The 16,579-nt window shown below is 37.8% G+C and overlaps 2 protein-coding genes across 8 annotated transcripts in view; one reads left to right on the top strand and one right to left on the bottom strand.

Annotated features, from left to right (window-relative positions):
- Positions 1 to 11,906, bottom strand: part of ATG2B (autophagy related 2B) — a 46,944-nt gene extending 35,038 nt beyond the window's left edge. The window contains exons 1-8 of one of the 2 annotated variants that reach the window (XM_048305701.1): positions 11,537 to 11,906; positions 7,929 to 8,091; positions 5,943 to 6,095; positions 4,858 to 4,960; positions 3,808 to 3,970; positions 3,154 to 3,333; positions 1,606 to 1,702; positions 46 to 228 (exon numbers count right to left, since the gene is read on the bottom strand). In XM_048305701.1, coding sequence (XP_048161658.1) covers positions 46 to 228; positions 1,606 to 1,702; positions 3,154 to 3,333; positions 3,808 to 3,970; positions 4,858 to 4,960; positions 5,943 to 6,095; positions 7,929 to 8,091; positions 11,537 to 11,698 — 1,204 coding nt within the window. In that variant the 5' untranslated portion in view covers positions 11,699 to 11,906. The remainder of the gene's footprint in view (positions 1 to 45; positions 229 to 1,605; positions 1,703 to 3,153; positions 3,334 to 3,807; positions 3,971 to 4,857; positions 4,961 to 5,942; positions 6,096 to 7,928; positions 8,092 to 11,536) is intronic. The other variant, XM_048305700.1, reaches the window with a different exon arrangement.
- Positions 11,547 to 16,115, top strand: LOC125326964 (GSK3B interacting protein). Of its 6 annotated transcripts, none has more exons than XM_048305707.1 (3): positions 11,547 to 11,635; positions 13,363 to 13,621; positions 14,232 to 16,115. In XM_048305707.1, the coding sequence occupies exons 2-3, from the start codon at positions 13,364 to 13,366 to the stop codon at positions 14,388 to 14,390; spliced, it is 417 nt and encodes a 138-aa protein (XP_048161664.1). In that variant the 5' UTR covers positions 11,547 to 11,635; position 13,363; the 3' UTR covers positions 14,391 to 16,115. The 6 variants fall into 6 exon arrangements, with proteins under 6 accessions (XP_048161664.1, XP_048161661.1, XP_048161663.1 ...); XM_048305704.1 differs by having other exon boundaries at positions 11,558 to 11,650; XM_048305706.1 differs by lacking the exon at positions 11,547 to 11,635 and adding an exon at positions 12,216 to 12,298.
- Positions 16,116 to 16,579: the final 464 nt, after the last annotated feature.

Below are 16,579 nucleotides of genomic sequence, written 5' to 3'. Positions count from 1 at the left end.
TTAACAACAGGTTATTTGCTATTTTGCATCATCTTTTATACTTGCCACGACTAGAAGGCGTTCTGGCACTCTCTGTCTCATAGAAGCTTTGTTCAGATGATGCTCCTGCAGATAAAGACTCTTTTCTTAAATAACGTTTCAACTCCATCTGAATCCGATACTCATCCTCCTGTTGCATTGGCCGGTTCTTCCTATCTTTATTTGACAATTCTATCCTGCTTAGACTCTCTAGATTCAAAAAAAGGACAGAAATCCTACTGTAATTTCCTTAACAGTATCCCTAAAAAAATTCAAAAATTAATCTGAAAATGAATCCTTTTTGTATATATATCATCCGTATTTATATATACATCTGTTATATATCAGATGTGTATATTTGTGCATTTTGTTGGTTTGAAGGTTTTACTTGTTCAGAACAGATTATTTTCTCCCTAACTTCATTAACTTCACATCTAATGAAAATATTTCAAGGTTATATATGCAGTGTGTTGGCTTATATTATGCATACATTTCTCAGTCAGGATTAGGGACTAAGGCCTCTTAAAGGTTCTACTATTAAGGAATTATTAAAATTTCAGGTTTGAAGATGACACACATGGGAAACTGTATGTAATGCTCCTCCAATTGTCCAAAAACAATTAACATGTCCAATAAAACAAGTATATCAGTACTACAAGAATATTAAGCACCTACCCAGGATATGACAAATCTTTCAAAAAGATTAGCTACCCTAGCAAGTGTCGTTACATAAAATAGATGAGGGGAACAAACCAAAATACTCTCATACTTCTACTGCAGTAGTTGAAACACTGCTCTTAAATCTTCACAAATACAGACCAACAAACTCATCTACTGTCTGTTCTATATTTTCTGTGCCTGTCACTAAAACATAGGACAGAGAACCTAAGTTCCTCTTGTGAAACAGAAGCTACAAGAACCAGAATTGGTTTGGTCTCCTAATTTTCTTCACCTAGTGTGGATGCTAAAAAGCAGGAGCAGAGGAATTTTCCAGCTGCTGAAGCATTTGTGAAGTTTTTCCTTTCTCATGCTTTAGCTGAGAAACAGTGAAAGACCGTTCTGTAAACTAACTCTTTATCTTGCACCTGGCAAGGTCTTGTTTTATCTTAGAAAATATTTTGAAATAGGTGTTGTAGCTTTCAGCCAATCACTCTGGGAGGTGTAGGGTCAAGCACCCAATAATGTAATTTCTCTTTTGAGATCCATGCTATAAAAAGATGGGTTTTGGCATTAAAGGGTCGGCTTTGACCATATTTCTCTGACCTGGAGTCATGTCGTTTTTTGCCGTCCCTGTGCGCAACAGTGACAACCTACAATTTCCTCATTTCTTGTACTATTATACAGTCATGTGTCAAGCCTTATTTGTTGGGGTTTTTATTGCTAGATGTACAATTTGCCACTGAAGACAATAAATTGATCACAGTCCTAACTCACAGCAGCTACAGAACATTTTATTGATATCAGATAAAAACTCATAGTAATGTACCACCACAATTTTTTTTCAACTGAGGAAACTTGTTTATCTTGCAAAGATTATTTTTTTGTTTCTTTTAATACATATTTAACTTCTACAGAATGCTCACTTGCCTGGTCCAGCAATAGCTGCTACCATGTCCAATAGAAGATGAACCTGCCTTGGCGACAGAAACAGATGTATAGAATCTACTTGTCCATCTATATCCAACTAAAAAGAAAAGGAAAGAACACTGTCAAGAACACTCAAGGAACTTTTCTTTACATGACTTGAATCAATTATTTGGATGAATCAATTATTTGGATAATAGATTTTTATGCTGGAAAGAATACAGTCATTCCATCAGTATCTTCATCTTCTATAAAACAGCTAGAAACTTAATTTTCTGTTTCTTCCAACTGGTAGTTTGGCAGGATAGATGCAGATGTGTCATTGACTATTAGCTTAAAATAAATACACGATCTCATAATAGAAAAAATCAAGAATTCTATTAATCTGCTAATTGTTTTTTTTTTCCTTTAATAATTACCAAAGCAATAAAAAACATAGTTTTACTTACTAATTATGAGATATTCAAGTAAGCACCTTCTGAAATAGACCTTAAAACTATAAAGGTCTTCTGTTTAGTATATTTATACTTTTGAAATTGGCAGCATTTCTCTATTTCACACGAAGAAAAATATTATTTTACTTTTCAAGGACTCAACTGAATAAACAAGAACAGTTAAAGATTGACTAGAAATTGCTGGATGTAAAAAAAACCTCTTCTCTACTGCAGTAAAAACTTTATGCTTTCCATAAAATATGGTACACTATACAAGACAGGTCAACAGCCAATTTAAAAAGTGGAGAGAAAGGGAATATATTACACAACTTTACCTATATACTCACTTCTTTAGAAAAAATAGGGCTTTATTTTCAACTGCTTTGCTTCCTGTATCTTTATGTAAAAGTCAAATAAAATATTAATTTTACTAGTAGCATTTAAATATGGCATTTTTATTTGATTTACTATAGATTTCAACATAAAAATTTAGAAGTGGAAATGTTTGTGTTTTATAATGCTGCAGTCTAATCAATAATTTACAATTTACTTGTATTGTTGTAGAAAGTTATACCCTTTTAAAACCAAAGTGATTTTAAGCAACCACCAGTTAAACATTCCATACTTATGTGGGCAAATCAGTCATAGTTCTACAAGAAAAAAAAAAAAAAAAAAAAGAATAGTAGCAAGAGATTCATGAAAATAGAGTAACTTTCTCAGAAGTAATACCAATACATAAATTCACAGAACAGAATCAGAGAGTCATTAAGGTTGGAAAAGACTTCTAAGACCATCAAGACCAACCTTCAACTGAAAACCACCATGTCTACTAAACCATATCAAAGTGTCACATCTACTTGTTTTTTGAACACTTAAATTCAGTCTCTCTCTAACATACAGAAATTCTCATTTAACAGATTTCAGTGTGCCCTGACTCACCTGGCTACCGTGAAGATGTCTTTTTAGACATTCTTATTTGTTTAGAATGTAAAGAATCTACGTAATGACTAAAGTGATTCTGCTCCCTTGAGAATCCTACACCTTTTTCATATGTAATAGAAGAAAAAAATCCTACAGAACTACTCATTTAGTTAAAGACCAGGAAAGCATGACTAACCTTAGCTCCAGGAAGGACTTCATTTTGCTTTAATGTTAGGCTTAACTCCATTCTACCAATCAGCTTACAGATCTGTACAGGGTCAGAAGGAGTAATTTCTGGCAAGCTTCTTGTTAGTTGTGGATGGGGTTCATAAATGATTTTTGGATTCCAGCTAGGTGAAAGCTTTGGTTCAGTTGCCTTAAAAAGTTACAGATAAAGGAATAAGAATGAATCCCATTTCTTAAGAAAAAAAAGCAAAACACAAGCATTTCAAATAAGCCTATTACACAAATAATCATTTTACAAACTAAAAATTTGACAATGACATTAAAAACATGTATTGATAATTGTGAAGAAACAAAGCACATAGAACGAGAAGCATTAGGCTTTTGGAAAAAGAAGAGCAAGTTTCCACAGAACAGTGAATTGCAGGGTTCTTAAATTTCTAGTTCCTAAAGTTGCAACCAGTACAATACATCCTAACTCCTACTCAGTCCTAAAGTCCACTTCCTTGCCTCTCCTCAAAATCAACAGGAACTGATTATAAAACTTACCAAACACAGATTCAAGTACAAGTTCAACTCCTGTACCCTTCAGAATTAATCTTATATATTAGTGTAACAATATATTCTTTCATCAATTTACATCCTTATATAATGTATTTATTTTTACCAGCTGTGTAGCTGAACACACTGGGGAGGACTTTGCTGATGCAGGAAACTCATCCCAAAAGAAAGAGACACCTGAGAGCTGCAGTAATTTGTGAGCAAAAGCTGTGGGCTGATGTACATTAATTCCGGAGCACTCATCTGCAGTTTCATCACAGTACATAGTTCTGGGAGACAAAAGAAAGGAAATAAACACAGTGGGTGCATGCAAATTGTTACTTCTCTTGTGCCTTTTAGCCTTTAAGTTTGTACATGGTCTCTCTCTTCGTACTAGTTACAGTGCTGCTCACTGTCATGAAAGGAGAACCCACCACTCTGTGGGAATTGGTGGAAATCTTAACTTTTCTATGGGACACCACAGGAAAACATGCTACCTGTGTGAACATACTTCAGAGAATACAACAACCTGAAGCTCATAAATGTTTAAAACCAAATATATTTCATTAGCAATTCTCAGTAAGCATCAATTTTATTCTATACTGATCTCAATACTTTCCAAGAAAGTATGATTACAGTCTCCCACAGGTTGAGAATAATCTACATTAAGAACATGTACAGTATTCATGTTCAAAGTAATTACAGAATTCACACGGGCTCTTTTAAAAGTCCACTTAAGACCTAAAATCTTTCAGAGTTTTGTTGGGTTTTTTTTTTCCAGGACTGTACCTTTTTTTCTGAAAACATTTAAAGTGTATTACTCGAAAGGGTCAGGTCCCTTTTCTAAATTGAAGAGATGGCCTGATTGGCCAACAATATACACTGGGTGTTGAACATCTGAGAAATGCTATTCATTAACTGTAGAAGTTGATGAAAACATTTTTGTGGGAAAAACCACAACTCTTCCAATTTAATGCTTAAATATCTTTAGTATAAACATGTTAAGTGGAATCTGAGTGAGGAAGATGCTCACTGGCATTATAAAAGAGATGCTCAAGAGCTAGTGTCTAACTGTATACTAAGAACATGTGTGCATGAGTATAATGTACTTTACAGGAAGTGGCAAAAAGTGCCTTAGGAAAAAAAACCATCCACAGATTTTAAAAAAAATGTTTACCTTTCAACTCTGATTTCAAGCGCTGTTCCACTTTTAGAGTTTTCCGGCACATGTTCTATTCGCAACACAGTATCTAAAAAGGTAACTTTCACTCTTCTTAGAACTTCAAAGAGAAAACAAAAAAATACAGTGTAGGCAATTAAGTCAAGTTACTAAACAATTACTTTTGTAACCATATTAAAGAGTCTTTGATTTTGTTTAAGTTCTCAATATTTATTTCAGTGAAAAGAATCAATTGAGTTTAATAAGGTAACAAGGCTTCAAAAGACAATACAAACACCTGTTAAATGACCAGTATGTACATCCATAGCATACAACTGCTCTTTAAGGCTCAGATATTTGAGCAAGTGACAGCTCAAACCATGTTTTTCTGTAGCTCAGTGTGGATGATCCTCAAAGAAAGTAACACCTTCATTGTGCACCATGTCTGAACTATTAAACATTGCTGCAGCAGAACACTGCCTGGACTGAGTGATTCCATCTCGAGATGGGATTTTAAGTATTTCCCTCAGCTCAGACATTTCTGCACTAGGTTTTCCACCGCATAATGTGGTCATAAGCCCTTAGTTTCTTTCACTTAGAAAAACCACCTCCTACAAAAACCAGTTTTTGAAGTACTTCTATCAACATGGTGTGATTATGGAGATGCATAAAACATAACAGGTCAGCTTTGGATAAAAACAGCTGAAAAAACATTCTCCATTTCTCCTTCAACAGCATCACTATTAGCAATTGATTAATTACACTGCCATCTCCAAAACTAAGATATGTCATCAATCCTTCAGGCACAGATTTAGCTGGATTTATTTTGGTGGAAACAAACACCAACTTGCCCTGAAACAGAGTTCAATCTGTCCACTGAGGGAAGTATACAAATATTTCAGTAGGTAAATGGGGCTTTTTTCCCCACTTCAAAAGCAAAATCAACTGTCCTGCCTTCCTCTTTAGATTTTACAAGCAATGCTAACAAGTGAAAATTTGTCAGGTAAGCTATGGAAATTGAGATGTCATTTTGTAAAACTGAGACACAACATAAACCAATTAAATCTCAGACATTAATTCAGATCTCAATAATTGATTCATACCTGTTTCAATAGTTTCTGCAAACTTCTCAAGTCCTTCAAAAGGCTGGGACCCTTCTCCTTGTTCATCTGTCAATTTTTGGTTAAGACACTCTTTTGCAAGCTGCATACTACTGGTCATAAAACTTGACCAATACATGGGCTCAGAACCAGATGCTGTGGAGTAAAATAAGTCTTAATAAACTAAACTATGAACATTATGAAACTATAAAGACAAAACAGAGCAATACATTTGGCACACCCAGAAAAGAGTTTCAACAGCTTAGTAAGAAGTCATACTTAAAAACAAATTTAGTTACAATCTCTCATTATAGACTTTACTAATTTAAATTAATGTAATCTATTTAGACGGCATTGGTAAGATTTTGGTATTTGAAAACTCAGTATAAACAAGATGAAATCAGGTAATCAACAGTGTAATCAATTTTCAGCAGTGGTTTAAGTAATTTAAGCAATTAAATAATTTCTGGAGTTCTTTTACTATATTGGTATGTTTTTGAAGGCATAATTGGCAAAATGAAGTAAGTCCTATTTTTAAGAATTATTTCAAGGTTTCGTATTCCTCTTGAAACATATCCTACATGGAGAAACACTAAGCAAGGTTAAAGATGTTGTCTTAGCATATTAAAATGTGTTTTAAAAGCCTAACACAGACCTGACATAGTAAGTAAAATATAATAAAATCCAAGACCACAGCAGGTGCTAAGCTGAACAAGTTTTTCATCAGCCAGATTAACTTAATTGACAGTGCATTCCTATCAGTTAATGCCAAGGCCATTCTGAGCAAATACTATTAAACTATGGATTAGAAAAGTTAATCAAATGCAACTAGCATACTCTAGTATAGGCAGACAAAAATAAAACTACAAATACAAACGTGTTAAATAGGCAAAACATTTCAGTTAAGCATTCAGGTCTGGAAACATCCATGTGGCTATAGATGTGTGATAAAACCAGCACCGTGGGGTTTTTTCTACACTGTTTGCTCTATTATAAAGCACTGTGCGTCAAAGAGAACTAATTGGATGCAAGTGAAGCAATAATAGTTTCTTCCTAATACTACCATTCCTTCAAAAGCAATAATCTTACATCAGAAAGTAACATAGCTCAAAACTTAATTCCAGTTAAACAACTAAGGATGAAGTGTAGAGTACATGTAAGCAAATAAGTCATTTAAGGTAACTTGCAAAAGACAAGAAATAGGTTTTATGCATTTTTTTCTTCCTTATTTGTTTAAAAAAACATTTTCTTCTATTTTCTCTATGCTACAAGAAGGAAACCAAACTAAAATCCTTCAGACATTCAAACAATTTTCACAACTAAAAATGCACTATGTGTTAAACAGAATTTATGGAAGTTTGATGACCAGTAAAAGTTTATCACAAGAGCAATCTAAACTAGATCAGTAACAAACATCTGGATACAGACAAGCTAGAACAACTCAGACAATCCTCTCAGCATTACAATAGAAGGTAGTATTTCAGTCATTATTTCAGACTGTGATAGCAATTAAACTGCATTTGTTGTTCTCTAAATATACAAGAAGAGGTATCTTTTAGCCTAAAGTAGTCAAAGAAAGCCAGAAGCTCCATAACCCCCCTCCCAGTCCTACACTATGGTGTTGTCCTGCTGCCACCCAACAGCCAACTACCAACGCTGCCTCACAGCACTGCGCAAACAACACCCAAAAACACCAGCTGCAAAAACTCCTTCCCACACTTCCATATCTATAGTTCTTAAACAGCTTGGAAGACACACAACAGTAGGAACATTATAAGCATTTTAAGTTATTTAACAGAGCAACAACTAATTGAGTTGACAACCAACTGACGCACACCTGAGAGTTTCTTTATTAATTCTCAATCATTAAGGTATGGAAACTAAATGACATTTTAAATAAGGCTAAGAATGGACTAAAGCGAGGGTAGACTTTTGACTCTGAAAAACTGTAAAGAATCTTCTTTTTTAAAAAAAAAAAAATAAGCCTACCAAGCCTTGGCCTTGGCCTGAAGACCATCTCTAATCCTTTTACTTCTAATGCACAGTTATCCTGCAGCAATGACCCCCACGGGACAGATAAAGAAATTGATTGGATAAATCCATCTGTGACTTCCAGAGGTGCATCAGCAGACTCCAGGATCTCATTAAGACACTAGAAGACAATAAAATTAAAATTAAAAATCACAATGTTTTTTAAAATCACATTCATAATTTTGCATCTAACAAATAAAACTCTTTGAGGCTACTAGAAAATTAATTACACTCCAACAAAAAAAAAAATAAGACACTTTCAAGTATTTCAATTCCATTGCAGTGTAATGCCATCCAAAGCAAAAATAGCTTTCAGAATAACACAGATTGCTCTGTGGTAGCTGCATAATCTGTATTTCTGCATTATACAAAAAAAAAAGTCTGCTAACTTACTCTGATAAATACTACAGTACTAACAAAAGTTAATCTGTTCTTTCTTTGGCAGTACTTGAAGAAAACTGTAAGCAGGCTGACAGTAAAAGCACAAAAAGTACTTGGTTTCTGTGATAGGAGTATTTCATAGCATGTAATTTCAGTGTAATGATTTCTCTGTGACAGTGGAACAATGGACCCAAACAATCCTCTCTTGCTGTGTAATATATTTGCCTTTTCTAAATCATGTCTTTTATAGTGGCACTATTAACACTGCTACCATCAAGTTGCCCAAAGTATCAGACCAGTTCTAATGTAGTAACTTAGAATTTTCAAGTTTTCCACAATCCTTAGAAGACTCCCTTGTTTCTCTATATAGGTTTCATTACAACCATATGGATGAAACATATTCTTCACATTTATGCTAAAAAATGGGAGTTCCTGCCTGTGCTTTGATTTAAAAATGCAGTTAAAACTGAAGTTCTTAGACAAGAAGTACCCAGGCTTTAATAAAACAAATCCCAATCCTATTCACATACCGAATTCATTAAGTGCGACTTTCCAATATAAACAGGACCTTACTAAAGACTGGGGTTGTAATAATAGGACATAGGACAGAATCTTCAACTGGCAAGAAAAAGTGTGGTTTTGACCTTCCTGAGTTGAACAAGGCCATTGACTTTACCTGAGAAAATGCGTAAGTTCGACATCACAACTTTTGAAAAAAATAAGGATTTAAAAGTTGTTTTCCATTTTAATTGTATTTAAAATGTTGTTCCAATTATACAGAAAAAATTAAAGAAAATAAGTTTTCAGAAAATTACATTTTTAATTCTTATGTGTCCAGGACCAACTTTCCCATCGTATTAACTTGTTGCTCTCCTTATGCTCTTAATAACTTTGCTTTTAGCATTTTGTTTGCCTTGCACGTTCAGCTTTTCTAGTTTCTGTTCCAAAGTCCACTCAAGCAGCAGGAAAAGACATCAACTTTAAAGAAACAGAAACTGAACAGCCCTATTGGGAAATTAAAATTTTATAAAATAAATAATATAAAAGCTCAAACATATTTGAATTTATATTTAAGAATTATACATGTGGCAATAGCATAAGATAGGGCAAAAATAATTATTAGAGATGAAAACTGTATTTTAAAATACCACAGGTTCATTTAAATTACTTGAACAAATTTACAAAGTAATTTGCTATAGCAGAAAGTAAGCTAGCTACCATATTTTGAATAAATCTGACTCGGATGTCTTTTTGCTACCCATGTGCATGGTGATAAAAATAAGTGTATTTTAGTACACTGCTTATTATTTTGAAATAGAAATTTACTATCTAAAAGTAAAAAAATTGAAGTACTCTTGAGCTAAATTGCTTCATATGCCCATGCCAGCTGTTCCTAGAAGGAAGTAATTAGAGCACTCCAAGTGAAATTTTAAAACTGGAGCATAGCCTTCACATCAGGACTTATTTCCACATTATTGACCAACAGTCCATAAAAGTAGTATTTAATGTATACTAAAATTCAACTACAAACACCATGCATTACATTTTGATTCTTCTAAACAGCCCAGGCCCCAAAAGGCAAAGGCATTACATTAACAGCCCCAGGAATTCCTACATATCTCTACAATCTAGAAACACACAACGTTAGCTAAAATATCTACAGTGCTGAGATGAAGAGAAGTATCCACAAAAATGGATACCATGTACAAAATCCAGTCATCCTGGTGATTCACTGAGAACAAGGTTACAATGACTAGGGGGAAAAAAGAGCTGTAGTACTTCCTCGAAATCTGCTTTTGCAATCTGTCATACATGCGAGTCACGTGCAGAGAACCTCAAACGTGACATTGTTTACAAGAGGAACAGAAAAATGCTGATCCACAAACGGGGAGGATCACCGAAGCATTACTGCATATTCACTTAATCACTGTGCACACGTGATGAACACTTCATTTAGTACCGCCCCGTAAATGCTTTGTTACAAAGTATTTTACACTTTAAATAGCATCACTTCGACTCGCAGAGCGCTCGATACCCACTAGAGGGCATAGCAACTCCACTAAAGCGAGGCAGCCTCACTGCAAGCCTGCCACAGAAAACAAGCTGCAGACACAGCCAGAAAAGAAGGAAACAAACCAGCGAACAACAATCAAAGTCCACACTCAAACACTGATAACACTGATCATTTCCGCAAGCGTCCGTCCCCTACCACTTTCAAACATATTTTCACACAAACAACTGGAAAAGCATTACTTGAAAACATCACATATTGCCAAGTATTTTAAAATGTACCCTCTGTGGCCTAATACCAACCAGTACATACTCTAATAAAAATGTGTTTTGGAAAACAACAAAGCAAAGGACCTAGCTCATTATCTATGCTACGCTGGAAGTCAGTGACATATACTGCAGTGCTAAAGGCTCCTCATGACACACACTCGATTGACAGGTAGAATTCAGTGACATTGGCAATTAAACCAAGAACCTTTACAAAATATTACAAACACGGTAATCCAAAGGTCTGCCTTTACAGTAGGCTGGAAAGATACATATCTGCGTATAGACGCATACATGTAAAAAAACATACATGTGAGGACTGGAGCGTGACAGGCCACCTGCTAAGCAAACTCCAGCTAAAATCAGCTTTCTTTTTGTCAACAAGTACTTTCACCACTACAAGACTAGAGAACAGTCTTTAGAGATCTACACAGACTAAGGTCAGCATAATACTATCATTAAGAACCAAGATGTCTCCAAGACAAAGACAAAGCATAGGTACCACAGGGATTACTTTGTTTTCACCATCTCTAGTAGTCAGTAAAAATACTCCTCAGTAACTACAGGGATTTCTGGTAGTTTGGGCTACATTAGCTCATTTTCTCTGAAATATCAGCAGCTATTGCCTTCTTTCAGTTTTTGTTTCCTTTCTCATAATTAAAAATTATGCAATCGAAGCGTAGCTAGAAAAACGTATCTGTAACAAATGTCCAGATTTATTTTTTTTTTCCTTAAGTGCTGGCATATCAAACAACAGTTCCCTGGAATAAATGCTAATTATGGTTATAACTTTTTGCATAAAGGAGGCTGGGTATTGAAAATACAGTGGGTGGCAGCCGGAGGCAGAGAATCAGCTGGTCCCTTAGACGCAGCAGGAGCCGAGGGGGTGAAGCGCCAGCATCTCTTACCCACTTATCCAGAGGGACCTGCGTCAAGGAGCCAGTGCCCTGGTAGAGATCCAGGCTGAGTTGTTCCAGGCTGAGCTTCTCCTGCAAGAAGTGGCCCAGGTACCTCTGCAGCAGGTACCTGCAGGCTCTCTTCTTGATAGACTCCGAGAAAGGCCACGGCATGGCGGCTGCACGCCGGGGGCCGCGAGGCCGGGCGGCAGGATGGGGCTGGGGCCGGGCGGCGGGCGGAGAGCGGAGGCGCGAGGGAGCTGAGCGGGGGCCACCAGGCCAAGCCTCGCCCCTTGGCGCGGGCTACGGCGGGGGCTCCCCGCTGCCAGGCGACACCACCGCCGCCCCTCACGCCCCGGCGGGCGGCACTGCCCGCCCTAGGGCGAAGAGGCGCTGACAAGCAGCTCCATCCTCACTCGGACACCGCCGCCATCTTCCCGGCGGCCGCGGGCGCGGAGGGGCCGCCGCAGCCGCGCTGCGCGGGGAAGGGGCCGGGGTCCAGCGGGCGGGCAGCCCCTCCCCGTCAGCTCTGCGCCGCCGGCGAGGGCGGCCGGGCCGATCGCGACTGTTCGTCTCCTTCCTCCCGGCGCCCCCTCGCCGACCACCGGCACCGTGACGTGCGGGAAGTGGCGTCGCCAAGCGGAGGAGGCGGGGGCGGAAGCGGCCGCGGGAAGGGGCGGCGGGGCCGGAAGGCGTCGCGCGGCTGGTGGCGGCGGGGCCGCCTCTCCGGGGAGCGGCCCGGGAAGCAGCGGGGCGGGCGCTGTCCGCCGAGCGGTGCGGTGCGGTGCGGTGCGGTGCGGTGCGGTGCGGTGCGGTGCGGTGCGTGCGTCCGGAGCCGGGCGGGGTCGGGCGGCAGGGCCTCGGCCGCCTGCTGGCGCTGGTGGGTGCGCTCCGGGGCGCGGCGGGGGTGTGGTCCCTGGGAGCGGGAGGCTGCGCAGCGTGGTATCCAGCTCCGCTGTTGCCTTCAGCTTCTTCGAAATTTGTTTGTAGGTCCAAGGTGGGATTTGGCAGTAAGCCGTGGATCTCGTGGAGTGAATGTCCCGCATGTTGCGATCGGTGATTGGCAGCCCCCATTTCCTCCTGGCAGCAGTGCTCAGCTACCAGAGCTCTCGGGGCAGCGTCCCAAGGGGCATTCCCTGCTGTCTCAGCCTGGTTCCACGGGTGTCAGCTGAAGCCTCCTGGCGACGCTGGCATCCGCGGTGCCACTGCAGGAGCCGTGGCGGTAACCCCGCTGGGGCTGTCCCGTTTTGGTACCGGTTGCTCGCAAAGACCAGCAGACTGTGTCTCTGAAATGTATCGGCAGTTGTGCCTAAAAGATGAACAGGAGCTTTATTCTTTGGTGACTGTAACAAATAGCTGCTGTTAATGCTTAAAGTCTCTGATAATCCATTTAATCCACAGACTTTTCTAAGTCTTCCTTATATTCACCAACAGTAGGTTTTTGTTTTCTGCAGCTATTGATTTCAGTTTTTCCAGGCATGACTTGTCTTCCTCCTGCATGTGGATCAGCAAAGGGCAGAATTAATGACTGCTGAATCATAACAGAGTCTTATACAATAGAATGCGAGTTAATTTGCCTAAGAAAAACTAGCTTCGGTGATACTGGTACCACTTTTAAATGTTCGGGTAGTCTTCTTCAGGACTTGTTCTGAATATCTCGGGTTTGAGTTCTCTAGATTGTCATTTCATGACTTACGGAAGTCATTGGGTCTCATAGTTTCCTTTTCTTTTGGACAATATTAAATATGTCTGCTTAAAATATAACTTGTGTTTTATGGTGTTAATATCTATTGAGTGCAGTGTTATAATGAATCTAAAATAAATGTTTCTATGTGCAGAATGGAGACTGATTGCAATCCTATGGAGTTGCCCAATAATACAGGGTTTGAAGAGGATTCTGATTATAGAGACTTTGAAGGAACAGATGTGAAAGATATGAGACTAGAAGCTGAAGCTGTTGTAAATGATGTTTTGTTTGCCGTCAGCAACATGTTTGTGTCAAAAACCCTTCCCTGTGCAGAGGATGTGGCATATATCAATGTGGAAACCAGGGAAAGGAACAGATACTGTCTGGAGCTCACTGAAGCAGGACTCAGGGTAAACTAATTTGTTTATAATTTTTTAAACTTCTTTGTTTTGAACGATGAGCATATTCAAAAGGTGCCTAGTAAAATACTTCACTGACAACCACACCTACTCCTCTTGTACTTTCATGAAAGCCTGATCTACATGTTTTCTTCTAGAAAAGGGAACTTTAACTAGTTACTTCCAACAAAGCAAGAAGGGAAGTTAATAAAAAAATCAGGAATTTATATAAGGTACAAAATGACGAAGATAGAATCAGCAATTTGTTACAGGCATCAGTATTTGGGTTTCTCAGGTACGCAAAGAAGTCCGTAATACAGCATCTATACATTTGCACCATTTGTAATTTTTGTACAGACACATAGATGTGAGTCTTCTTTTCAAAGATGATAATGAGGTATTTTACTAATATTCTGAGTTTTCGACAAAAGGTATATGAAATTGTCTTAAATACTGTATGACCAGTTAGCTCCATTGTAGAAAGCAGAGACTGTGATTTAAATCCAGTATTTTTGGTTCTCACGTTCCGGTACTACCCTGATTGGCAAAGTTAAATGTTGTGCTACGTGTGCCAAGGTGATCCATCACCACAGAAATTTAACCACCCAATTCTTTGTTGCAGGTAGTAGCTTATGATTTTGATCAGACTGATGACAGACTGCAAACTCCATACCATGAAACTGTCTACTCCTTGTTGGACTCTCTCAGCCCTGCATATCGAGAGGTGTTTGGAAATGCACTACTACAAAGACTAGAAGCTTTGAAGAAAGAAAGTCAGTAACGATTTACCCAGATAATGAGGAAGATTTAGTGCCAGAAGGAATTCTTAGTGTGAAGCACTGAGCTCTTCCTTACAAACATCTTGAGCTTCATTTCTTGCATTAAAGTCTACTTCCTATTAGTACATTATTATATAATGTTTATATGTTATAACAAATATATTATACAACATTTTGCTACCATGGATTTGCATATATCACAATGTTATTAAAAGCCACTTTGATAAATAATGGAAAAAATTCTTGATTTTACTTTTTGTTGTAAATGAGCATGTAAGTTGCTCCATACAATGTTCAAAAACCTTGGTCTCCTTTCCAAGTCTTAGTATTCAAAACTAAAAGAGTAGAGACTGAATGTTATAGATATAAGTAGTAATTCTTTGTGCTTACTGATAATTTTCATGCCTTCTTTTTAAAATAGAAGGTAACTACTTGCTCTACCCAGTTACTGAAAAAATAACTGGAAAGCTTCTGCAGAGAATTTCTGCTTGAATTGCTATACATAAATCTGAAAGTTCTCAGCTTTGTAGCAGGAAAGATTGTTCTTCAGCAATTGAGCATTGCTTATATAGTGGCAGTATCTGAGTAAAAACAAGGCTCAGCGTTAATTGATCTGTTCTTGTCTATGGCAACCAACAAGCTCCAAATAATAAATGAGATGAACTGCTTATATATGAATGTATTGTCTGAACCACAAATGATTAAGCACAGAATTGATGGACTACACATTTCCTAAAAATTGTTATATATGTTGTATATATGTATGCTATACTGCAACTGTTTGAGAGGCTTGGGAGGCCTGTTTACTATTTTGAATGTGTGTTTACAGGATGTACAGGATATACGCAAGAGTATTTTTGCTTCAGCCTTTACTTTCTATAATACAGGACTTTGGTACTCCCAATTTTCACATTTTCTCCCTCAATTGTACAATGTCCTCTCCTAATCAATACTAAAGTAAGCACTGTAATGTTAATTGCATTGTATTGGTTTGAAACCAAAGGCTGTATGAAATTTGCTAAGACTAATACAAGCTGGAAGATATAACTTGTATTTTCTACTTAAAAATTGGTACAACTCTCTTTATAAATCTATTGTTCTGCTGTATCTTTTCAAGTATGTACTGAATGGTAGACTTTTTAAAAATTAGAGTTGGGTAGAAATGCTTGTACAGTTGAACTGACGTTCTGGGACATTCATACTTTTTGTATTCTTCTATTATTCTGTATTTGTGTATCTTTATTTAAACAATCCTGCCATTATTCTTCTATGCTTTTGTGACAAGTACATGTAGTAGCTCTTTTGGAGCCACATTTAGAGATTTATTGGTTCTCACGAATTCCAGTGACTTCAGTAGAGCTATGTTGACTTCTACCTGCTATGGCTTAGTCATATTGATCAGACAAGCCTAGTGAAGCTTTTGTAATGGCTTTGGGTTAGCAGTGTGCAACTATGACAAGACAACTGTCATTAGAGCTTCTGTTTTCGAGAGCTTAATTTCTTGGTTATTATCTTTTTGGGTTGAAACTTCTGAAACTACTCCTCTGCCCTAGGGTAGGCTTCCATGCTCCAAAAATTGTTCATAGGCTCTCTTTTGCACACAGGTCTGTGGCATGTGGTTAGTCCTCTGTGAGGAGAATGTACTTTAGCAAATTTATATTCGAATATTTTTCCTTACAACTGATTTACTTGTTCAATTTCAATGACTAAAGAACTAAATAAATGGACCGGTGCGTTGCAGTTTTCTTGTGGGGGGTGGAGCTACTGGTAAGTGGGGAGTGAACAACTGAAGTCATGCCCTTAGAAAAAATTTAAATAGCTGTCAAGTATTTGGAAAACTGACTGCAAACTTGTATCTGCTGAAACATTGTTTTTTCATGACAAAGTGACTGTAAAGAACTTGGGCTGTTAGAAATCGAAGTGGAAAAATGCCAAAGTAATGTTTCATTGCTAAATTGGGGGGGTTGTTTTTGGTTTTGTTGGGTTGGTTTTTTTGGTTTTTTGTTTGTTTGTTTGTTTTTGTCTTAGAGGTCTTTAAACCGTCATTTTGTGTGCTTATTATAAGCATACTTTTCAAAACACGTAATTTGTAGGTTAACAGAAGAAACTTGTGCTATTTCTTACAACTATATTGCAGCGTTAACCCAAAAGTGGGACAACAATGTCATTCCACCACTTCTGGGTCACTGAG

Source organism: Corvus hawaiiensis, chromosome 6, assembly GCF_020740725.1.
Source record: "Corvus hawaiiensis isolate bCorHaw1 chromosome 6, bCorHaw1.pri.cur, whole genome shotgun sequence".
Taxonomy (NCBI): Eukaryota; Metazoa; Chordata; class Aves; order Passeriformes; family Corvidae; genus Corvus; species Corvus hawaiiensis.
This window is presented reverse-complemented; position numbering and strand designations above follow the sequence as displayed.